Below are 25,487 nucleotides of genomic sequence, written 5' to 3'. Positions count from 1 at the left end.
CTGTCCTGCCCTAACTATCAGGTTTATAAACATTTTGGAGTTTAGAGAAATATTTATTTCTTTGTTAGAGTTGTCAAATAAAATGATATAATGTATGGAGTTTTAAAATTGTTATAGAATAAAACAAAGGAAAACCTCATGCTATGGAACTGTATCAGAGGTGTTTCTTGGGTGCCCTGGCCAATATTTCTCTCTCAAGTTGTAATGATAATGCATTTTCACTTAAAAATAGATGAAAAAAAATGTTCTGATGTCTTCTGTTTACATATGAAGTTGTTTTGCATACTTGTAATAATGTTGCAGAAGTAAAATGTTGACATGAAAACACCAATAAAATTAAAGATAAGCTTTAGCTTATTGGCACACTTCTGACAGTTATACACTTACTATGACACAGCACATTCAGTCCATCATCTCTCTGCCAGTTCCCAGAGTGATCCTATCAGTCCCAGTTCCCCCTCTTTTCCCTGTAGCGTTACAATTTATTCTTCCTTACATGTTCATCAACTCCCCTTCGAATTTTTGTTTAGCACTCACCTACATCACTGCGTTTTTGGGATGTGGGGTGAAACCAGAGCACCCGGGGAGATCCACACATTCACATGAAGAAAGTGCAAACTCCACAGAGAGGACTTAAGGGTCAGGATCCATCATGATCAATGCAGCTGGGAGGCATCAGCACTAACTGCTGTATTATATGCCACCCAATTACAGTGTAATATTTGGGGTACTCTAGACCAACCCAGGCGAACTTTCACATCCTCAGACCTTAAAAGTTATTTGCAACCATTAACTGCTGAGGCAAGGGGTGACATTTAACGTAAAACAGTTTTGAAGACAAGAAGTCACAATCAGTCCCCACCCGCGGTCACACTTCCTGCTAGAGAAACAAAGGGCTGCAAGTGCTGGAATCTAGATGAAAAACACGACGATGCCGGAGGAGCTCAGCGGGCCGGGCAGCGTCCGTGGGGAAGAGCAGACGGACAACGCTTCGGGCCGGGACCCTCCCTCAGGGCGCCTCTGGCTCCCTGGAGCCACGGCTTCAGTCTGCGATCTCATTTCAGCACATTCAACAGAAAAGAAGTAAATAACGCCACTGCGAAGAATTGAGCAGAACCAGGCGTTTACAAGGCAGGATGTGGAATTATTCGAAATTTAGTGAACGCCGGCAGCGGGTTTTCCGTTGTCTGGGATCGGCGTTGTGTTGAATGTGCGGCGCGAGGTGGAGCGATGAGCTGGTTTCACGTGTAGCGGGCGCAAGATGGCGGCTGGATTCAAGTGAGTGCCCGGGATGGAGCTGGAGCTGGAGCTGGAGCTGGAGCTGGAGCTGGAGCGGGGTCGGGGGGGGGGGGGGGGTCTGTGCGGGGAGCGGGGTCGGGGGGGGGGGGGGGTCTGTGCGGGGAGCGGGGTCGGGGGGGGGGGGGTCTGTGCGGGGAGCGGGGTCGGGGGGGGGGGGGGTCTGTGCGGGGAGCGGGGTCGGGGGGGGGGGGGTCTGTGCGGGGAGCGGGGTCGGGGGGGGGGGGTCTGTGCGGGGAGCGGGGTCGGGGGGGGGGTCTGTGCGGGGAGCGGGGTCGGGGGGGGGTCTGTGCGGGGAGCGGGGTCGGGGGGGGGGTCTGTGCGGGGAGCGGGGTCGGGGGGGGGGTCTGTGCGGGGAGCGGGGTCGGGGGGGGGTCTGTGCGGGGAGCGGGGTCGGGGGGGGGTCTGTGCGGGGAGCGGGGTCGGGGGGGGGGTCTGTGCGGGGACCGGGGTCGGGGTCTGTGCGGGGAGCGGGGTCGGGGGGGGGGTCTGTGCGGGGAGCGGGGTCGGGGGGGGGGTCTGTGCGGGGAGCGGGGTCGGGCGGGGGGGTCTGTGCGGGGAGCGGGGTCCGGAGGGGGGAGGGGGTCTGTACGGGGAGCGGGGTCCGGGCGGGGAGGCAAGGGGTCCCGGGTCTGGGTTGGGGGTAACTGAAAGCCATAACAGTACAGATGCTGGAAATCTGGTCGGGGGCATCTGTGGAGAGAGGTAAATAGAGTTAATAGTTCAGGTTCTGATGAAAGATCATCAATCTGAAACGTTAACTCTGTTTCTCTGTCTCTGCACAAATGGTGCCTGACCTGAGTGTTTCCATCAGTTTGCACTTTCATTGCTGAAGCTGGTTTGAGAGTGTGGGCTTTCACTGACCTTGTGCCCAACATTTGATAGTTTAAGAGCGACTAAGAGTCTGCTGGAGGAATTTAGTGGGTCGAGCAGCATCTGTGGAAGGAAGGGAATTGTCGATATTTTGGGTTAAAATCCTTCATCCTCCTCAGTTGATAGTTTAAGTGGGATTGTGATGATGTTCAATTTAGCAAACCACAGGTGCAGGTCCTATCCTTTTCCAGTGTTGAAGGAATCTTTGTATCATCTTAATCTGGAGTGGGAATGGCAGCTTTTCACATGAAAGAGAAATGAATGAAACTTTTGACTTGGACTTTCCCCTTGAAGTGTAATCATTATACTGTTTTGTTAGATGAAACTAACTGCTCTGGTTAGATCGCAGCACTGCAGAAGGAAACTTTCTGTTACAATATTTTACATTCTTGTTGCTGAGGTTCACTAGGTGAAATGTATTGGAACAGTAGCACAGCTTGATTGGTACAGCTAATAGAACTGCTGTCTCACACCTCCACTAACCCAGGTTCAATCTTGATCTCCTGTATTGTCTGGATTTTGCACATTCTTTCTGTGCTCACATGCATTTTCTCCGGTGCTCCAGTTTCCCTACATATCCCAAAGGTTAATTGGCCATGGTAAATCGCACCGAGTGTGTAGGTGAATGAACAAATCTGAAGGAGATGATGGGCATGTGGGGAGAATAAAATGGGATTAGTGTAAATTTGTGCTTGATGGTTGACGTGTACTCAGTTGACTGAAGCTCCTATTTCCATGCCGTGTGACTCTATGACTAAACCCTTCGGAACACAGGGCAGTTTTATTCCCACTTGCGTCGTATCCACCATAACTCTATGCTGAACTGCTTTAAATAGTTGCCTCAGATGTACTTGGCGATGTGAATGACTCAAATGATGCAGGATAGACAGTTGATGATAGTCAGATATCTTTGACTTTTTTTTAAGTAGTTCTGTTACAAAAACATTTTATACAAAAATTAAGGGCAAGAGTGTGAACAAGGAAAGAGTAGGTCCTGTTAAGAACCAAAGGGCCAATCTGCGCATGGAGCCAGAGGACATTAGATGAGATCTAAAATGAATAATTCTCATCTCTATTCACTAAGGAGCAGGACATGTGGTTGGTGAAGTTGGGTGGGTGGCTGTGGGGGGGGGGGGGGAGTGGGGAAATCAGTGAAATTCTAGAACATGTTATCTTTAAAAGGGAGAAGGTATTAGGTATCTTAGCAGGCCTAAGGGTGGATAAATCCTCAGGTTGCTTTGAGATGCAAGGCAGGAGATTGCTGGGGCAATGACAGAGATTTATAAATCTTTGCTGGCCACAGGTAACGTGCCAGATGATTGAAGTACAGTAAATATGATACCTTTTGTTCAAGAAGGGCAGTAGTGATAACCAGGTAGTTATAAGCCTGAGAGTCTAATGTCAGTAGTTGGGAAGATACTGGAAAAAATTCAGAGGGGCTGGATTCATTTGTACTTTGAAATTTAGGGATTAATCAAAGATAGTCAACATGACAACATGGGGAGAATAAAAGCAGAGTTTAGTGTAGGATTAGTAAATGGATGGTTGCTGGTCAGTGCAGACTTGGTGGGTTGCAGGGCCTGTTTTCACGCTGTATGTCTCTATGACTCTTTATGGCTTTGTTAGGCGGAGATCCTGCTTGACCAATTTGATTGCAACACACAAAATGCTGGAGGAACTCGGCAGGTCAGGCAGCATCTATGGTGGGAAACAAACAGTTGAAGTTTCAGGTCGAGACCCTTCATCAGGACTGGAAAGGGAGAGGGCAGAAGCCAGAATAAAGAGGGAGGGGGAGGAACACAAGCTGGCAGGTGATAGGTGAGTCCAGGTGAGAGGGGGGAGGGGGAATGAAAGGGAGTGATGTGAGAAGCTGGAAGGTGATAGGTGGAAGAGGCAAAGGGCTGAAGAAGAAGGAATCCTATAGGAGAGGACAGTAGACCATGGAATAAAGGGAAGGAGGTGGAGAATAAGAGGTTGGTGATGGGCAGGTCGTGAGGGTGATTGTTGCTTAGAAGATGGGTGATTGAAAGGTTAAGCTTGCATTTGGGGCTTGATCTGCATTTTTTATATGTAGTGCTGTTTGTAATGTTGCTAGATTACTTCTGGTACCATGCTACAGATTTACATTAAGTGAAATGGGTGAATGTCTATTTAATACTTATTTATTAGCCCAGTAATAAAATGTATACTCAGAATTTGTATGCATTAAAGCTATTTCATGAGTTTTGGTTAGCAGGTGGGTATTGCACAAGGATAAAAAATGGTTTATGTTAGTCCTTACCAATGATGTGAATACGTGTATAGTTAGTAAAGTTTTGAAGTAAATTTAAGATTATGAATTAATAGTAAAAGATAATGGTAGGATGTGTTGTGAAAATGATTGAATGGCAGAGCAGACTTGATGGGCCGAATGGCCTAATTCTGCTGTATATTTTATGAAAAATGTGTATAAAACGTTACTAACAAACATGGTAGTGTTGTTGTAGGATATAATTTAATACTTGGACACAACAAGTGACCTGCTTTCTCTTTATTCCTTTGCTAGAACTGTAGAACCCTTGGAATACTACAGGAAATTTCTGGTAGGCTACCTCATAGTTTAATTTCTAGCAAGTAACTTGTGAAAAATTTACATTTTCTTTGATGGCTGCATGTGCAATTTATGACAAAATATATATCCTTTTAAGAATGGTGGTATGGTCCCATGTAGACTCTAGATGCTGCTTTTATACTATGAATACTGATACAAAACAGAGTTCCTAAAAAGTATTTGCATGTTTGTTAGAAAGAAAATTGTCGACCTGATGGAAGGGAATTGGGTGAATTCAGAACGACAACGCTCAATATAGGTGAGAATTTATACTTGCTTCATTTGTAAAATTTCAATTTGATAAATTTGTAAGCTGGAACAAATTTGCATATTGATTCCTTAAAGTGAGAGTTACAATCAAGATAGAACTTCTGCAAAATCGTTATTGTACAGTTTAGGGGAAGATAGTCCTGATAAATTTCAGATCATTTAATGAAACTGCACCAAATTACCAGTGAGGCCATTAGAAAGAAACAAAAAAAATACTTACGGGAGCTATTAGGCAGATCTTTAATATATTTCACAGTAGTATATTTAATTGCAGTTGCTATTGTTATATTGACAATGTGTTAGCTAAATCTCACATCACAAAATCCTATAAATTTCAAATTCAGTGAAAGACATACTTCGGTGCATCTTCCACTGACTCATGTGTAGCCCAGCCTCTCCACTCACCTGTCCTCGAACTTTGCTGTTTCTTTCAGCATGTTATCAGGTGCAGTCTTTCTCTGGTATTTGTCAAGGCACAGTTTAGCATAGGGCCTCTTGAGTGCAGGATGCCAGCTATGCTCCCAGATTGGTTTTGGCAACAGGTGTGGCCCCGTCTCAAGCTGTGAAAGATAATACTGAGTTGAATTTCGGTGAATGGCTTTGACATACACAAAAATTCAAGATATCAAGGAAGGTAACCCTACCATCCAATCTTTCCTCACAGCTACAAATTTACAATCCTGGCAATATCCTTTAAATCTCCTCTGCACCACACATCTTTCTTTCACTGTGGTGGTCAGAACTGCACAATATTTCTATCCTCTAACCAATCTTCTGTCTATTTAATTATATTATCCCCAAGCCAAAGAACCCTTTATTTGTGTAATAAACTTTTGTGTGGGTACTTTTTAAAAACACTTTCTGATTATTTCACTGATTTCTCCATTATCTACGATACTACAGGTCCTCCCCAGGTTCCGACCATCGGATTTGTGTATAGCTCATACATACGAACGAGTGTTTGGGAGGCTGTGGGGGTGGTGGTGGATTTGCTGGCTGCTTTGGGGCTGCAGACATCTTCTCTTGCCTAGGAACTTGCTTCACAGCCACATTCTGACTTGCAGACTGTCTGGGTTACAAACAGTTCACGGGAATGGAACCCTTCCATAACCTGGGGAAGACCTGTAGTTACACCCTCAAACAAAAAAGTGATATTAAATTGTAAAACATGCTTTCACTTTAATAAACCTTGTTGACTGTGCTTAGTCATATCATGATTCACTAAGTGCTCTTACCATTATCATAATAATGGATTCCAGTATTTTCGCAGCAATTGATGTCAAGCTGACTGGTCAGTGGTTCCCTAGTTTCTCATTTTTCTTGAACAACGATTCAATTTATTACTTTCCTATTCACAATAGGGACTATTAAAAAAATTTGGAACTTTTGCAAGATTGTCAATAATGCATTTGCTAAATAAATTTCTTAAGTAAGGACATAACATTGAAAGTATAACTGTTTCACATTTATATTGCTCATCCTCATGATTGAACACTTGGAGTCAAATGATATTAAGGACTTTCAGAATCCTTCATAAAAACTACCTACTTAACCAGACTTTTAGAAACCCCTCCCAATGAATCCCTTTTGTTCATTGATATTATGCCTGACTGTTCTCATTAGGTTATCTTCTGAGAACCTTAGAGCTTAGAAACACAGGTTGCTATGTATGTAGTGGAGAGGAAAAAGTTAAAGTTTAGCAAGCCTGTTAGTATTAATTAGCTTATTCACTATTGTGACTTTAACTTCCATTAAAACTTGGGCACAATGCAATGTTTGAACATATAATAGCATTAAGTACACAATTGATATTATTAGATTCACTTTTTATTAATGGACCTTAACTTAGATAAAGCTCCGCAGACCTATTTATTTTTGACATTGGAAATGATGATTCCACAACAAAATACAATGCAAGTGCTCTGGACTTCCTTCAAGATGGCATTAAATTGCATTACCTGATGGTACATTTTTACTGATTGACCTTTTAAAGGGCAAAATCCATTACAAAGCAATTGTTAAGAGAAAGCATGTTTGAAAATGTTGGTTTTCTGACTAATTTCAGGATCAATTACAACTGCGGATGGTTCTGCACTGGTAAAGCTGGGAAATACGACAGTCGTTTGTGGCATCAAAGTGGTGAGATTTCAGTATTCGGCTTTTCACCTATAACTTGCGTACGTAAATTTTGAGAAGTGAAACATCTGAATACTTATCCAGTCACTAATTGTAACCATTTGGCTAACTTGCTTCTTAGATTGGAGGAAACAATACGTGTATTGACTTGCAGAATATGTTTCACCACACTTTAGTTTCCAAACAAAATACCGAAAAACCCATTTATCCCAAGAAAAAAGGGGAAGTAAAATGCCAAATGAGGTCTGAGAACTGAGCACTAAACACATTCTAATCGCTTCGTTATAAATTTGCTTAGACTAAAGCAATTTAACATTGGTTGTGCAGCATTATTGTATTTAATTAAAATTTCATAGATATGTAGTTATTATTTTAATCCATATAGCAGAATATGTTGTATGAAATAATAAAATTACTTTTTTACAGGAATTTGCAGCACCAACAGTGGATGCTCCAAATAAAGGGTATATAGGTGAGTTAATGGTTAAAAAATCAATTTGTAGTTCAGTCTGTAACATTGCATGGCATATTGGAGCTTGGTACTTCATTCCTGTGGAGTGTTTTATTCTTATTGTGAAATGGTTAAGCCTGCTGGTTTTTATTTGTGACATTGACTGTGATTATGAACTGATTGTTCAAAAAACAGTTAGCAATGAATGATTAATTTTGCAGTATATGTGTAATTCTCAATGAGAGAGAGAGCTATTTAAATGGTTTACTTTGCTTTTTTTTAGTTCAATTTATCTTAATTTCAATTTTTAACTGGTAGCAATGTCTAAAAATGACAATGATTATGGAAACTGAAATTCTATATCCTTCAGAAAACGGGAAACAAGTTTTCAGAACATGATTTGCATAATCAGTTATATAATTTTGATATGAAACTTGGGCTTCACAGCATCAAGTTTACGATGTCACTGATTTCAGAGGAATGGAAAGTTGTGCAAATGGGAGTAGTAAGCTATTAAAGGTATAAACAGACTGAATAAATGGGCAAAATCATGACATAAAGTTCAATGTGGGAAAGTATCAGATCATAAACCTCAGGTCAGATAAATTGGAATATGCATTGAATAGCAAGAGACTAGGAGCTGTGGAGCAACAAAAGATTCATATGTTCAAATCTTTGAAGAACAGTGCATAGATACAGACTATAATTAAAAGGCCTGCTGTGCTTAATTTTGGGCAAGGAAGGTCATGAAATGTATATTGAAGCCGGGGAATATACATTGGGGCAGTTATAAGGACATTTGCCTAAACCTGGAATTTTCGATGGTTAAAGAGTAATGTAATTGGGGTGTTTCTAAAGGTTTAAGTGGTTTACTATTGTCACATATACTGAGGTACAGTGAAAAACTAATCTTGCATACCGTTCATACAGATCAATTCATTACACAGCACATTGAGGTGCTACAAGGTAAAACAGTAACAGAGTGCAGAATAAAGTGTAACAGCTGCAGAGAAAGTGCAGTGCAGGTAGACAATAAGGTGCAAGGTCATAACTAGGTAGAAATTGGGTTGGGTAGGGAAGATACTGAGACTGTAGCCGAACGCAGCATGTGGCAGGAAAGGAAACGCAGAAACACGGAGGCTGGACTGGAGCATACTTTACTGACTCAAAGCGCGCGCGCTCGCTGAAGTAACCGAGAGCCTTTCCGGTGGACGTGACGTGTGGTCCCCGCTGGAAGGCCTATCCCACGGTTAGCCCGTGTTGCGCTCCCGCGCATGCACCCACGGCCACCGATGGCGGTTCGAGTCTTGCGGGTCTGGGCCGCTACACCACCCACCCACCCCCTCCCCCCCCCACCCCCCAGAATCGCCCATTGGGGGCGTGGGATCCCCAGTCTGTGTGTCCACCTTGGGTGGCCTGCCCCGCCGGCACAGTGAGGGCACCTTCACGGGCTGTCCGATGTCCAAATGCGCCAGTTTGAGGCGGTCCACTGTGAAGGTCTCTTGGTCGCCCCCCACCTCCATGACACACGTGGACCCGTTGTGCCGGATCACCTTGAAGGGTCCTCTGCAGAGGGGATTTGTGCATGCCCCTGCGAATGAAAACATACTCACAGTCCCTGGGATCCCTAGGAACAAAGGTCGGTGTAGTGCCATGTCTGGAGGTTGAGACCGGTGTCAGACTCCCCACCTTGTCCCGCAGCTTTGTCAGCACTTCCGCCGGCGTCCCTGCTGCACCTTGGGCCTCCGGCACGAACTCGCCCGGGACCGTCGGGGGTGCCGTAAACCAACTCCGCCGAGGAGGTGCCCAGGTCCTCCGTGGGGGGCTGTGCGGATGCCCAGTAGAACCCAGGGAAGTTCATCTGCCAGTTGGGCCCTCTGAGGCGTGCCATCAGGGCTGACTTGAGGTGTCTGTGGAAACGCTCGACCAAACCATTGGCCTGTGGGTGGTATGCTGTGGTGTGGTGTAAACAGGTGCCCAGGAGCTGTGCCAGTGCTGTCCACAACCCTGATGTGAACTGTGCCCCTCTGTCGGAGGTGATGGCCGCTGGAAGTCCGAACCTGGCAATCCAGTTTGCGATGAGCGTCCTGGCACAGGACTCCGTGGATGTGTCCGCTAGCAGCATGGCCTCCGGCCATCTGGTGAACCTGTCGACCATGGTGAAGATATACCTGGCGCCCCGGGAGATGGGCAGGGGGCCGACAATGTCCACTTGGATGTGCTGAAACCTGCCGAGCGTCGGTTGGAACTGTCGGAGAGGAGCCTTCACGTGCCGCTAGACTTTGGCGGTCTGGCAGTGTACGCAGGTCCTGGCCCAGTGTCTGACCTGCTTGCGCAGACCGTGCCAGACGAATTTGTCTGAGACCAATTTGATGGACGGGTGGGCCAGGCCGTGTAGCGTGTCGAATACCCACCACCTCCATGCTGTTGGTACCACGGGCTGAGGTCTGCCAGTCAACATGTCGCACAGGAGCTGAACCACTGTAGGGCCGACGGGGACGTCCTCCAGCCAGAGTCTCGAAACGGCGGTGCGATAGGCCGGGATCTCGGTGTCTGCTTGTTGTACCTGCGCCAGCGCCGTGTAGCTGACCCCTGGGACTGAAGTGGTCACTGAGTGGATGTGGGGACGAGACAGCGTGTCGGCGACCACATTCTTCCCTGCGATGTGGCGGATGTCGGTGGTAAACTCTTAAGATAAACGAGAGGGGTCTCTGCTGCTGAGCCGACCCTGGGTCCGATACCTTTGCAAGGGCGAAGGTGAGGGGCTTATGGTCTGTATACACAGTGAAATCCCGTCCTTCGAGGAAATACCGGAAGTGCCGGATGGCTAGGTAGAGCGCTAGCAACTCCCTGTCGAAAACGCTGTACTTCACCTCCGGCGGTCGCAGGTGTCGGCTGAAAAAGGCGAGCAGTCGCCAGTGGCCCTCGATGAGCTGCTCCAGGACTCCGCTGACCACTGTGTCGGAAGTGTCGACTGTGAGTGCCGTGGGTACATTGACTCTCGGGTGTACTAGGGGGGCTGCCTTCGCCAACGCCTCTTTGGTCTGCTCAAAGGCTTCTGTGGAATCCGCGTCCCATTCCACCTCCTTGGCCTTGCCAGCCATCAGACTGAGCAGGGGTTTCATGATGCGCGCCGCCGCCGGCATGAACCGGTGGTAGAGATTCACCATCCCCATGAACTCTTGCAGGCCCTTGACTGTGCTGGGTTTGGGAAACTGGCGGATGGCCTGAACTTTGTCCCGCAGAGGGGCGGCTCCATGCTGGTTGACACGGTGGCCCAAGAAGTCGATTTCCGGCAGCCCAAACTGGCACTTCACCGGGTTGATTGCCAGTCCGTGGTCGCTCAGGCACCGGCAGAGCTGGTGCAAATGTGCCACTTACTCCTTGTGTGACTTGCTGGCCACCAGGATGTCGTCTAGGTAGATGAAAACGAAATCCAGGCCTCACCCAACCGAGTCCATTAGCCTCTGGAGAGTCTGAGCGGCGTTCTTGAGGCCGAAGGGCATCCTTAGGAATTCAAACAGCCTGAAAGGGGTGATGAGGGCTGTTTTGGGCATATCGTTGGGGTGCATGGGGATCTGATGATAACCTCGGACCAGGTCGATCTTTGAAAAGATGGTCACCCCGTGGAGGTTGGCCGTGAAGTCCTGGATGTGGGGCACAGGATATCTGCTGGCGGTTGTGGTGTCGTTAAGTCTCCTGTAGTCCCCGCAGGGCCTCCAACCTCCTGCGGACTTGGGCACCATGTGCAGCGGCGATGCCCAAGGACTGTCCGAGCGGCAGATGGTCCCCATCTCCTCCATTTTCCGGAACTCCTCCTTGGCGAGGCAAAGCTTGTTGGGTGGCAGCCTACGGGCCCAGGCATGCAGCGGTGGTCCTTGTGTGGGAATGTGGTGCTGTACGCTGTGCTTGGGGCCGGTACTGGAGAACTGTGGGGTGATGGCGGAGGGGAAATCCGCCAGCACCCTGGCGAACTCGTCACCCGAGAGCGTGATGGAGTCCAGGTGAAGGGCCGGGAACTGGGCTTCCCCGAGCTGGAAGGTTTGGAAAGTCTCGGCGTGGACCAAACGCCGGCCTTTCTGGTCGACCAGAAGGCAGTTGGCTCGTAGGAAATCCACCCCTAGTAATGGCCGCAACACCGCTGCTACCGTGAAGGTCCAGGTAAAACAGCTGGGGCCGAAACACAGCGGGATGGTACGTGAGCCATACGTCTGGATGGTGGTGCCGTTTGTGGCGGTGAGGTCAGGGCCCAGGGCCACAGTACGGGCGTCCATGTTTGAGGGGGGAAGGACGCTGATCTCGGCCCCGGTGTCCACCAGGAAACATCGCCCGAAGTGTCAGTCCCAGAGGAACAGGCGGCTGTTGCGATGGCCAGCTGTCGAAGCCACTAGCGACGGCCGACCCCGGCGTTTCCCGGGAAGGCACACAGTGGATGGCAGCGGCGCACGTTTGACCCCCACCTCTGATGGTAAAAACACCATTGGTCCGAACCCTCGTCTTTGTCCCCCGGGCGTCTCGGCAGTTTCGGTTGTGGGGTCTTGGCTTTAGGCTGCGCGGTCGTGGTTAGGCAGATGGAAGCTGCTCCCTGCTGCTTACTCTGCCACAAAATGTCCGCCCTGGCTGCAAGGCTGCGCGGGTCGCTGAAATCTTCACCCGCGAGGAGGAGGCAAATGTCCTCTGGCAGTTGCTCAAGGAACAGCTGCTCAAAAAGGAGGCAGGGTTTATGGCCATCCATGAGCGCCAGCATGTCGTCCATCAGCTCGGATGGCTTGTGGTCGCCTAGGCCGTCCATGCGCAGGAGCCGTGCGGCTTGTTCGCGGCGGGAGAGTCTGAAAGTGCAGAGGAGGAGTGCCTTGATTTTAATGTACCTGTCCTCCGTAGGTGGATGGTGCAGGAAGTTGATGATCCGCGCTGCCGTGTCCTGGTCGAGCGCGCTGACCACGTAGTAGTACAGTGTGGCGTCGGCTGTAATGCCTCTGATGTTGAACTGGGCCTCGGCCTGCTCGAACTAAACTTGGGGCTGAGCAGCCCAGAAAGTTGGGAGCTTGAGCGAGACTGTGTTGTGCGAGTCGTTGGGATTCATGTCGCAGGTTTCAGATGCCGTCTGGGAGCGTCGGGGTCACCAAATGTAGCCGAACGCAGCACGTGGCAGGAAAGAAAACGCAGAAACATGGAGGCTGGACTGGAGCACACTTTACTGACTCAAACAAAGCGCGCGCGCTTGTAAAGTAACCGAGAGCCTCTTCGGCGAACGTGACGTGTGGTCCTCGCCGGAAGGCCTGCCCCACGGTTAGTCCGCGTCGCGGTTAGTCCGCGTCGCACTCCTGCGCATGCAGCCGCCAATGGCGGTTCGAGTCTTGCGGGTCCGGGTCGCTACAAGACTTTACCTACTTTGTTGAAGGAGTACAGAGCAGGGAGGAAAGATATTACGGTTACAGACTGCTAGATAGTAATGATCCTTTACACAAAAAGCAGTGGCAACCCGAAATACTCTGTCCATGAGGTTGTGGACTCTGGGTCCATTGGAAATATTTTAAAATAAATAGGATAAGGGTTGTAATGAAAATGGAGCCATGATAGCTCAGTGGCATTGGTGCTGATCCACCATGATCTAACTTAATGTCAAATATAAGTTTTGAGGACCTGAATAGCCTTCTGTTTTATATTCCTACTTGAGTCTACTGTGAATTCAACAGGTTGCATTAATGCAGTGATCCATACCAATTATTGTTGTTAATATTTTTCTGTTTGATTCAGATCCAATGCAGAATTATTCTTTGGTATGCTGGTTGGGCAACTGATACTGATTTTAAAAACAAAATCTAAGTGTTCATATTTAGCAGGAAATTGTAGTCTTTCAGTTTAATTTCTTCCATATATACAGTTACCAAGGCCAATTTATTTGTCAAGCTATCTTTTTCTTGTTCTGAGTCAGAGAGTTGTGAATGCTGGAGTTTGAGCTTTTGGTTTAGGCTGAAGCTTCAGAGTAGAATTGAGGGAAGGCCTCATTGTCAGGCAGTCCAATGCTGAGGTGAGATATTAAATGAATTTGATGTAAATCTGTTCAGGAATGCATAATCTGAAGAGCAGGGAGTTCCTTGATTTCCCAATATTTATTACTCGATCAACACCACCACCAGTGGGTTTCTGCATTGAAGTCGGGTGTGTAGTTTTAGCTGTGGATATGAATAGTGATACACTTCAGAAATAATTTGTTCATTGTGAATTGCTTTAAGATGCCCTGAGCTAGTGATGAGGGTTCAAAAACAAAAAGTTCATCTTTTATTCCAGTTTTGGCCTCTCCCCTCTCATTGGCAGTGACTTAATGAAATACAGTTAGCCTTTTTTAATCAGAACAATCTTGTGTTCAAAATGTTAGTGTGTTATATTTGGTTAAACTTTAAAAAGAGTACTTACTAATGCTTTTCATTACAGTACCAAATGTAGATTTACCACCCTTGTGTTCTTCAAGATTTCGACCTGGCCCTCCTGGGGAACAAGCACAAGCTGCAAGTCAGTTTATTTTTGATGTGATAGAAAAGTAAGAATTCTAATTTCACCTCTAATTTTTCAAATTAATTTTGTATTTTCAATTGTAATCAAGATCTCATAAATGTGTAGCAGTATGGCAAATTAAAATCTTTGGAGCAATTCAGTTATGTTTTTGTTTCTTAAATTTAGTTCACAAATTATACAGAAGGAGGATCTCTGTATTGAGAAAGGAAAGGTAAGAAAAATTTAATAATAGGTATTCTTTATCAGTATTTCTAAATTTAATTTTTTTAACTATTTCCATATATGTGATAATTTCTTCATTGGTTTAATTTGCTACTGTTTGAATTAAAATAGTCAATTATTTAAAGTCCTGGAAACAACTTATTCAGAATAAGAATAATACAACTGTCAGCTTTCAGATGTCAATTTAAAATAAAAATCAGGAAAAGGGTCAAATTATGTTTTGCCTAACTTTTATGTGGAAAAATTAGGGCTGGAGTTAAAGTTAATTTGTGGTTTCATCTTTCATAAATCATTCTCCCCAGAAATGCATTGACTGTTAAATAGGCAACTTTCAGATGTTATAAATACATGCTAAAATGGGCATCAGGTGCCCTGTATTTTCAAATCAGAGTTCCAGTGCTGGCTTTAGGATTGCAATTGAAATTGGTTGGAATTAGGTGGATCTTGTGTCCTGGCAGCTCCACCTCATTATTCAGGGTTTTAAGCAACTAAACCAGAGGTAGCTGGAGGTGATGCACAGAATAAAGGAAAACCTTTCATAGTTTAGAGTGGTTCTCCTTTCTCCAATGAAATGCCATATATCACTGCCATTAAGTCTCAGCATCTGAGCCAGTTCAAATTCACTTGAAATGGTGAGGTGTGATAGGAAGTCTGATCGGTACCTGCTGTTCAACTGTTTTTTGTAGATGAGACCAAAGGTGTAACTTTGACTTCTAGAACCACAATTGTATTTCACTGTTGATTTAAACTTTATACAAAACAGTAACAGGCCCTTCCAGCCTAATGAGCTCGCGCCACCCAATTACGCCCGTGTTAACCTACTAACCCATACGTCTTTGGAATGTGGGAGGAAACTGGAGCACCCGGAGGAAATCCACGCAGTCATGGAGAGAACGTACAAACTCCTTACAGACAGTGGCAGGAATTGAACCCCGATTGCTAGTGCTGTAATAGTGTTATGCTAACCGCTACACAACCGTGACACAACTTTATTTATTTTCAGATACTAGCACAATTGAATTTCACCCCCAATTTGAGCTGGGTAAACAGTTTGAAAATCCTGAAAGAGCACTGTTTGTATCTTTTTAACAGCTATTCATCAAAACGATCATTGGCTTCATGTTGTCAGGACACCTTAAACCACTTTACACACAATAAAATAATTTTTAAGTGTAAATAATGTTGCAGTGTAGGAAAAGTAGGATAAAGCATATGTATAGTTCTACAGATTTGACGAGAAATTGGTTATTAAGATATGTTAGGAAAATACAGTTCTATTTCAATCATAAAACTATTAGTTTGTTGTTTTGGTTAATATGTTTTAAACTTTAATTGTGTTATATTATGATGCTTCATTAGACTGAAGAGGGATCTTATAGAGCCATAAGATAATTCTGTATCTAAGTTTATTGAAACTAAAATCTTCCTGAGATCTCATGGTAGTGGACAAATGTTCAGAGTTTTAGGAAGTAAGTATTTGGCTTGGGTGGTCATGTAATTATAGGAGGGGAATAATTTGGGTAAAGATGTTTCAGAAAGATACAAAAATGTTGTAATAACTGTTTGCATTTAACTAGTACATTAATGCAGTAAAAGTGTCCTGTGATGTTCTACAGGAGTGCTTTCAAGAAGCACCTAAAAGGAAGGTAGCAAGGCACAGTGATTTTGGGGGGTTGTGCGGGAATATTTCAGAGCTTTGTGCCTTAGTTATGCTGTAGCTGAGTGCATGACTTATAATGGTTGGATGATTTAATTTGGGGATGTGCAGAAATCCAACATTGGAGGAGGTGGATTACTTGGAGAATTCTAACACTGGAAGAGGTTAGAGAGCTAAGGAATGATGAGACCACCAAGTGATTGGAAATAAAAATTGAAGGTCTGTTGAAGCTTGATCCACTGAGTCAATGATCACTGGTGAATGGTGAACCAGATATGGAGCGATTTAGGACGTGGCTGACTTTTGGATAGCATTTTATGCTTATTGGAAAGTAGAATGAGGTAGGCAAGTGAAGAATGCATTGAAATAGTCTACCTGGAGGGAGCAAAGGTATGTGTGAGAGTTTCAGCAGCAGGTGAGTTGATGCAAGGCAGGAGTCTAATGATATTAGAGAGGTATGAATAGATGGCCTTAGATTTGACAGGAATTGAAATCCGTAGTTCTCCCCTCCTTGGACTCTGTCTTTACCTCTTGTTGTCTTGGTGAAGCAGCCAGCATAATCAAAGACCCCACCCACCTGGGACATTCTGTCTTCTCTCCTCTCCCATCGGGTAGAAGATACAGGAGCCTGAGGGCACGTACCACCAGACTTAAGGACAGCTTCTACCCCACTGTGATAAGACTATTGAACGGTTCCCTTGTACAATGAGATGGACTATGACCTCACGATCTACCTTGTTGTGACCTTGCACCTTATTGCACTGCACTTTCTCTGTAGCTGTGACACTTTACTCTATATTGTTATTGTTTTTTACCTGTACTACATCAATGCACTCTGTACTAACTCAATGTAACTGCACTGTGTGATGAATTGACCTGTACAATCAGTTTGTAAGACACGTTTTTCACTGTACCTCGGTACAAGTGACAATAATATGCCAATACACGTGGCATATAGGTTGGTTAAGTTTCAGATAGTTGCCAAAAAACAAGATTGATTAGATAGGGAACAGTGTCATCTTTTTTCCATTCTTTCATTCCTTGTTTTGGTGGATGATGGACCAAAACTAGCCTGTGCACGTGCATATTCTCCCCACGACTTGGGCTAGCTATTTGCACATGCCTTGTGTTTTATTATCTGCTGGGATTAACAAATCCTTGTAATCTCATCATACTTACATTGAGGGTCTGTGACCCGTTGTTTTTATGAGGAAATTATGAGCCTTTTCTCATGGGATTAATGTACAGGTTGCCGGAAACTGGTGATTTCATGCACATATTATTTGTGTGAAGTATCAAGTGTCTTCTTGGAGAGTCCATAGTCATAAATTGCTTGCGAGTGTGACCTCATTATTTCCCAAATCTGAGTAGGTTCCAAATGGAAAATACTACAGATGCTGGAAATACTCAAACCATGCAGCATGTATGGAAAGAAGAAAAATTGAGGTTTCAAGTCAGTGACCTTCCTGAAGATAAAAGGTCATCAACCTGAAATGTTAACTATTTTCCTGTAGAAATTAAAACAGAAAATGCTGGTAACACTCAACAGAACCAGCAGCATCTGTGGAAAGAGAAACAAGGTTAATCTGTCAGGACTAAGACTCTCCATATGGTTTCCAACAGTTCCTATTTTCTTTCTGAGCAAGATGATGTTTCTGTAGATTGTTGATGATGTGCCAGTGCCTCTGTGGCACTAGCCTTTTGAGTATCTTACTCAAGCACTGGTAATTTATGAAGGGTATTTAGTTGTAGCGGCATTACATCCAGATCTGTTCTGTGTGGTTTCCCATACTTGTAATTCACCAGGATTTGAGATAATAATCAGGATCAGAAACACCTTACATTTTAATTTTCCCCTATGACTTAAAAGTAATTGGGGAAATTGAATCATCATTAGTGTGTTTTGTGCCTGCATCTATCTATGGTATCCCATTTTTAATATTTCATGTGCAATTTACTTGGACCACAGGCGACTTAAGGGCCCACAGAAAGCTTTGGAAAGAAAAATATTTTGAACCTGAGTTTTGATGTATTTATTTTCCTTTTGTTCCAGCTTGCATGGGTTGTATATTGTGACATGATGTGCTTAGATTATGATGGAAACTTACTGGATGCCTGTATAACAGCACTGTTAGCAGCACTAAAAAATGGTGAGCATACCTAATTACAAAATGTATAGATTTACTTCATTTTTCTTTGCAATGTGTTGCTGTGCAATTTGGGAGTTCATTCAGGTGGATGACCCGATAGATATCCACACCATGACTGCTACTCACTTGAATATGGAAATCTTGAAATACCTTTTTTTGTGTATGTTTAGGTATCAACATTTCTTAAAAAAAACAGGCAATCCTCCTTTTAATATTACCTTGCTGTGCAAAAGATCTTAAACTGGTGCTTAAATGGTGGAGTATGTCAGAGTGCATGTGGAATGCAAATAGAAACATTACATTCACTTCTAATGTACTTAAACTCAAAGCTACAGCTAAATATTAAGCTGTTTCTGCAAAATGATTTTTCTTTTGAAAGCCATGTTATTCTATGCTGTGAAGCTTTTAAGTTTGGCGTAGTTAGCCACTTATGACGATTTGGAAATGATTGTGTGTTTTTTTTGGTGAGCACTTACCTCATCTATTATTATTTATTTTCCACAGGATTGAAATTCTGCTGAAGTACGGCTTATGAGTTGTCTTTCTCTGATCTTTTTCTATCTACTAAAGATTTAAACTTTCTCAATCCATTCATTAATTGTTAAGAACGAGTGAAAACTTTTTTTTTGCCTTTATCAGTTTGGATGCGGAATTCTCTGCTGCAAACTGCCAACGTGGTTCACAAATTATTAAACAGGAAAAATATTTAAGTACTTGGGCAGCTAGCAGGTGATATGTACTGCATCGTTGCTTTTAGAGAACAACCTGGATCAATGTGGTAGAATGTAGCAAATGAAATCTTCTTTGTTGTAGGCACAGCAGAGTTTACACTAATTTCAATATAATTAAAATGGATGTTATTCCCCATTAAATGATTCCCATTCTGCATTATTGATGATGGTTAATCCTTTCTTTCCCCACAGTCCAGTTGCCTTCAGTGTCGATCAGTGAAGAAACAGGTTTGGCAGAAGTTAACATGAACCAGAAAAGTCAACTGAATATCAAAAAGCACCCAGTTGCTACATCTTTTGCTATTTTCGATGAGTGAGTTACTTTACAAGAGATTGTTACAGTATTATTTTACACATCAAAGTTATGAGAGATGACACTGTATTCTCTTAATTGCCTGTAGCTTTTCTTTGAGGTTCCTTTGAGACTTGGTTCCTTTTTCTTAATAACCAATATTCTTCTCCTTCCAGTGTCAAGGGCCCAAACCATGTTCCACAAGAAACAGTGCTTTACTTGTACCGCTTCCATTTAAGCATACTGCATTTGGTGCTTCTGATGTGGTCACTTCTACACTTTGGAAACCAGATACAGATTGGGTGAATGGGTAACCCTGAGTTTCTAATTGCCAGATACCTTAATCATCTAGCCATCTCTAGCATGCAATATTGTTCCAATAAAGCTCACGCCAACATATGGCTGAGGAAAAACACTGCAACTTCTGATGAGCCACATGGTAGCCTTTCAGGCTTAATCTTGAATTCAGCGATATCAGAGAATCAGCACTGTCTTACATTTTCAAAATTCAGCTTTTTTTTCATGTCCTGGTAATTTCCTTTTTTTGTGTTCTATTTGCTTTTGTTACTTATTAACTTTTCAAATAATCTTTTGGCTGTCTCCACCAATGTTTTATCATTTAATCTCTTTGGTCTTTTATCAGTTCACAGACATTATATTTTATTTACTTCCTCCGTTCCCACTGTCTCTGCAACTTAAAACTTTTATCTCTATAACTTTTCCTAGTTGTTACAAGGTCATCAACCTAAACCATTAACTTGGTGCAGGTGAAACGTCGACTGTCCATTTCCCTCCACAGATATTGCCTGACCAGCAGTTTGTTTTTTGCTTCAGATTCCAGCATCTGCAGTCTCCACTGAACCATTATCTCCCTTCATAGATGCTACCTCACCCACTGAATAAATGGTCTGACTAATACACTTTACAGTTTGACCATCCACTATCAACATAATTCAATGTACCTTTGGCCTTGTTGCTTGGTGGTTATGTTGAGCATTAAGTCTACAAGGACCTTATGTCAACTAATTTAATTCGTGTTTGTATCAAATTTGGTAATATTCATTGGGTTTAAATAACTACCATTTACAGATATGTATATGCAGGTGTTTTTTATGCTGCTTCCTCAGATTCAAGCACCTCTTAATCTGCTAATCTCAGCAAATTGTTACCATTTTACTCTGCATGATTGGTAGAGATCATTCATTCTTTTACTTTGAAATACTTGAAATGGAAGGCAGGAGGAATAAAACTAGTTAGAAAATAGTGAAAAGTACAGATTGAGTAAAGTTTTACAAATAAATTTAAAACAATTTAATTTGGTAATATAACTATTGATTGTTTGAGGAGTTTTGTTACTGCAGTGTTTTCTTAGAAATCTTAGAGTCGGTCAAACAAGAAAGAATTTTAGTTCAGATAGTAACACACATTACTGAATCAAAGTTGAGTGTTCAAACTTCACTACACATCTGAAACTAGAATCTAGGATGAAACTAGTGCAACGTTGAAAAATGTGCCACAGTGGAAGTGTTTGCGATTGCATGAAACTTAAACAGAAGTAACATCCACTTCAGGTAAATTTTAATGTGGCACAAATTAGAGGAGCAGGGGTTCTTCAATGATCATAGATTTTGTGCCTCCCTCATCCAATAACCAATCATCTATTTATTTGCTATCATGGTACCATGTTGTGTATGCAAATCAGTTGTATTTATTTACATTGACAAGTGATGATCTCTTGTTGGCTTCTCTTGATGGCTTTGGGCTACCCATATATATTTTGTTCTATACCTACCATAGACCCTATCCTTGCCATTCAACAGTGTTACTCTTGCTGAGTACTCCACCATCAATATCCAAGAAGTCTTCTTTGGCCAGAAGTTTAATCTTGCCAGCTGTAGTAAAACTGTCGCTGTAAGAGTTGGTCAGAGACAAAGTTTCCTGTGATAATTTACTCACCTCGACTCCCAAAAACCTCTCCACCATATAGGGGGTATGAGTATGACAGAATACACTCCTATTGCCCAGACGTGCAGGTCCAATGACAGCAGCCCTGCCATTCCATTCATAACCCTAAACATTCAGTCTATCTGCCACTGACTCATTGGCTGCAGTGTGTACTGTTAATAACATGCATTCTAGTTACTTGACAGGGCTACTCCAACACCACCTCCCACATCCTAGCCTTTTACTACCAGAAAGAAAAAGTGCATCAGGTGCATTGTTACACCATCACTTGCGGCTTTCTCTCCAAGTCGCACACTATCCTAACTGGGAAATACATTGCTGTTTCTTCATCGCTGCTAGATCTAAATCTTGAAACAATCTCACTCAACAGAAATGCAGGAGCACCTTCACCAAAAGGACTGTACTTATTCAAGATGGCTTACCACCACCTTATTGTGGACAATGAGGGCTGAGTACTAAATGCCCATCCTGTAAATGAATTAAAGAATACAAATACCAATAGAAAAATTGCTGATTATGAAGGTGGACTTTGTATTATTGAAGACTAGTTTGAATAAGGATTATTGTTTGGGTGTGGCTATTTTTGACACCCTCCAATGTCTAATAGGTATTGCAATCCTTCATATTGTCAGCTTTTAACCTGTTAGGCTCTTCTAGTGGTGAGATTTAAAAATCATATTTTACTTTTACTATTTAAATACTAGAAAATGGGTTGAGGTTTCATGGGTAATGTTATAAAAGTTCCTTTTATCTACAGGAGTGATCTAGGACCCAGAGATGAATGGCCAGCATCCAGTATAGGATATAATCCTGACCTCCATTACTATGGTTTTTATTAAGAACAACTGCCGTATAAATGAATGAAAGAGACTTTAGGATTTACTACTTGAAAGAACATTGAAAAGATATTACTGAAAGAAATTAATATTAGTAGAAAACAAACTTAAAAGGTCACTATCTTGCATTACTACAGTAGTTGGCTTCCACCCACAACCTCCCCCTCCAAAAATCACCACTTGTGTTTGCTGATTTATTGATGTGCCAGATACACTCAGGGCATGTTATTGTACTTTGTTAAGATAACTATGAGTGGTATTATAACATGTTATTTTACTGTTTGGTGAATATTTGTTTGTCAAAACACTTGTTTGTTAGAATATATTAACATGGATATTAGTTTAAAGGCACTCAGTTTTACATGTATCCATGAAGGTAAATTTGTAATATTATCACGTCTTATCTATATTCTAAAATACTATCATTGATAACTTGATTAAGTTACCAAGTTGTATAGAACCATTGTATATAGAATTGGCTCCTTTGACTTGAATTGCCTTCTGAAAACTTCTTTTTTTTTCGTAAAAGCACAATATTTATTGTAGATCCTACAGCTGAGGAGGAGGCCTTGGCATCGGGGATGGCTACAGTAGTAATTGACGAAGAGGATAGACTTTGTGCTGTACATAAGCCAGGTGTGTTTACATGAAGTGCTAGTTTCAGTAAGTAGTCAAATTGGCAGAGCCTTTCGTTGGATATTTTGGTCTGGTCTCTTACAGCTGCTGAAAGATGCTTTCACATGTCATTCAAAAGCTGCCTTGGTTGGTTAATCTGCCTTTACTGGTCATAGAGATGTATATCGAAGAGCATGAAATTATAGCACTGCATTAGGGAAAGGACATGATTCTGGGTAGAATCTTAAAAATAAGACTTCAATTACCACAGAAATACAACTGGAATAGCAGCTGATGAAGGTATTAGCTGAGCAGTTAAATAAGTGTTTCCTCATCTGTTTTAAAATAATGATCAAGTATTGACAAACATCCTTTTCTTTCTTAAAGGAATGAAAATAAGCATAAAGTAATTTTTCCATGACCTGGGCAATTTAAAATAACATGCTCATACTGAAAGTAATGACTTACAATCTCAGTGTATCAGCTGATCCTTAATGGAACATTTATCATTTCCAGTCAATTACCAAAATCTATGTTCCACCTGTGTTCTGCACCTCTCAATCTTGATTTTGTATCTGCTCTAGCTCATGCTGTTTTTATCCTTTTGTAAAATGATTTCAACACTATCTTCCAGGAATCTGACATCAAAAGACATTATTTCCTAACTAAAAAAATTTTCTCCAATTTCATAAAAGCACAATCCATTAGCTTTTTTTCCCCTACCTTCCCTCATCAATCGATCCAGAGCAGAAACATCAGGATCATGATCCACTACATTTTCACTTACCTGCTGTTCCTCTTCATTGGTGGGCTCACAGATTAATCTTTTTTCATTGTCTTTCTTGCTGTGTGCCCCAAAGCCCCACCTGATTCTTATAATTTTGCATGGTTTGAAAACTACATGCTGTTTAAAACCTATTAAAACTTATGGTAAAAATGGAGAGCAAAATTATTTGCAATCAGAAAACCTAGGCTTTGACTAATAGAATTATGTTTTTTGAATCAAGTTTTTAGAATTTTTATTCACCCAAGTGCAATTACTTTAAGCATCGGAAATTTTGACTTAAAAAATGTCTCCAATAATAGTCCAGTTGTATTGCATAATTGTTGATCAATATTTAAATCTATACATGATTTTTTTTAGGTTTTCAACACTGTTTTAGAAAGCCTTCAAAGAAGGTGTTCAAACCACTTCAAAAGATTTGCAGTCAAACTATTAATACTGAAGTATCCAATTCCAGTTTTTGCCATTAACAGAATTGACTTTAAAATATCCAACAAATGCCATTCTTTGGATGTTTTCTACATCAAAAACATATGAACCTGACTTTGTTGCAAATTCTTTTTCTTTTCCATATGGAGGAGGAAGTGTTCTCTCTAGTGAAAAACTTCAGGACTGCATTGTTCGTGCACAAACAAGACACAGAGAAGTTCATAAGCTGCTCACTGAGGTGATTAAGAGTGTAACACCCATTATAAACACAAAAGAGAGAGAATAGTTGAACCTGCAAGTGAAAGTTTGGCTGTACAATAAACCAATTATTTTTTTCTTTCAAATCAATAAATATATACATGTTTTTAAACTCGTGTTCAGAAAATTATTCTTACTGGAACAAAAGATTATACTATATACACTATGGATGGGTTTCATTTTAAAAATATTTTAAAAAACATTCACCACCACAAAAGTTAAGTTCCAGAAGCAGCCTTAAAGGTAAAACCATGAGATGGTTCATGATTTTGGTGGAGTTGGAGTCCCTCTTTTCCTTTTATTTTTTGACTGGCTGCTTGAATGCTGCTGCTGCTGCTGCTGTTGACGAATTTGAACTGCTATAGCCATTTGATGCTGCAAGTATCGCAACTGCTGTCAGGGAAGAAAGGGGAAGAGAAGACCACAATTATAAGACTTGAAGGAAAATCTTCAAATGAATCAAACTGATATCTCAACATCAACGAGATGATTCAGTTTAAACATTTTGGAAATGTTTAAGGATGGAAACAGGAAAAGAAAATTAAACCCACAAACTTAATGACTACAGTCAAGCAGCACCAGTGGCACAGAAGAGTTAAGACAATTTGACACACAAACAGTTGTTCCAGCAGAGCTAACTGCATGCTTGTTAGTCAATGTCTGATCTAAAAGTGCTTTACTATTTCCAGTTGGATGCAGATGTAGCTGGTAACAGAACTGCAGCAAGTCAGCAACTAAGAGGCATTTGTGCTAGGCTCAGTATTTTTGTATTGGAGTGGCATATCCCAGGTTAAACAATGATACATCAATGTAGCCCATGACAAAATGTAATGAAAACATTGAGCACAAGGATCTTTTCTGGAAAGGTATTTTCATAATTCACTTTGTATACAGAAGGTATAAAAGGATAAGCAAGTTGATTTTTAAGATTACTCCAACTGCAGGCATGCCGAAATCTTTCTTGGTAGAGGATATGGGAAGTATTCTTACAACATTGCCTGTAGTGGTTCTTATCTTTCAACGTGCCACAAGCACTTCTTGAGCATAAATACAAGAGAAAGAGGTGGATGGCTAGGATGTCAATGTAAATTCAATGCTCCAAAGTGATTAGACAACTGTAACTTGATCACCCAATTTGTTTTCCAACTGCCAACCCTCTTGGATTCAAACAAACAATTTTTAGTTTTTTGGGCAGCACCTCTGACTTTTCTCCTTTCTTTATTTTGGAGCTGAGAATTTTTTTTAATATTTCATGTAACTGTAGCCAAGTTGCTGGATTACTTGTATTTGTTGCTGCTGCTGCAAGGCTTGTTGCTGTTGCTGCTGTAAGGCAGATGTAAGCTGGAGTCTCTGCTGAGGAAGGCTTTGCCCAGGTCTGTTCACAGCAGAGCCAAGCTGAGACAACACTACAGGGGA

At 42.5% G+C, this 25,487-nt stretch overlaps 2 protein-coding genes across 10 annotated transcripts in view; one reads left to right on the top strand and one right to left on the bottom strand.

Moving 5' to 3' along the window:
• Positions 1–1,220: 1,220 nt before the first annotated feature.
• On the top strand, positions 1,221–24,110 carry exosc8 (exosome component 8). 2 transcript variants are annotated; one of them, XM_052025769.1, is made up of 11 exons: positions 1,221–1,278; positions 4,715–4,751; positions 4,955–5,018; positions 7,095–7,168; positions 7,592–7,637; positions 14,052–14,157; positions 14,298–14,343; positions 18,065–18,161; positions 19,085–19,205; positions 22,515–22,621; positions 23,745–23,881. In XM_052025769.1, exons 1-11 carry the CDS (start codon positions 1,262–1,264, stop codon positions 23,852–23,854), a joined length of 825 nt encoding a protein of 274 aa, XP_051881729.1. In that variant the 5' UTR covers positions 1,221–1,261; the 3' UTR covers positions 23,855–23,881. The 2 variants fall into 2 exon arrangements, with proteins under 2 accessions (XP_051881729.1, XP_051881728.1); XM_052025768.1 differs by lacking the exon at positions 23,745–23,881 and adding an exon at positions 23,963–24,110 and having other exon boundaries at positions 1,223–1,278.
• supt20 (SPT20 homolog, SAGA complex component) overlaps positions 22,745–25,487 on the bottom strand; it is a 65,834-nt gene continuing 63,091 nt past the window's right edge. For 2 of the 8 annotated variants that reach the window (XM_052025744.1, XM_052025746.1), the window contains 2 exons: positions 25,353–25,477; positions 24,319–24,464 (listed from right to left, as the gene is read on the bottom strand). In XM_052025744.1, coding sequence (XP_051881704.1) covers positions 24,333–24,464; positions 25,353–25,477 — 257 coding nt within the window. In that variant the 3' untranslated portion in view covers positions 24,319–24,332. Of the gene's footprint in view, positions 24,465–25,352; positions 25,478–25,487 lie in introns of all 8 variants that reach the window. The other 6 variants (XM_052025747.1, XM_052025749.1, XM_052025748.1 and 3 more) reach the window with 4 other exon arrangements.

This window comes from Pristis pectinata, chromosome 11, assembly GCF_009764475.1.
Source record: "Pristis pectinata isolate sPriPec2 chromosome 11, sPriPec2.1.pri, whole genome shotgun sequence".
NCBI lineage: Eukaryota > Metazoa > Chordata > Chondrichthyes > Rhinopristiformes > Pristidae > Pristis > Pristis pectinata.
Note: the sequence above shows the minus strand (reverse complement) of the source record. Positions and strands in the feature narration are given on the sequence as shown.

Coding starts and splice junctions, on each gene's coding strand:
- exosc8 (XM_052025768.1), top strand. Junction 14,158..14,297: donor ATTTTTGATGTGATAGAAAA/GTAAGAATTCTA, acceptor TCTTAAATTTAG/TTCACAAATTATACAGAAGG. Junction 19,206..22,514: donor TCTTTTGCTATTTTCGATGA/GTGAGTTACTTT, acceptor TTTTCGTAAAAG/CACAATATTTATTGTAGATC.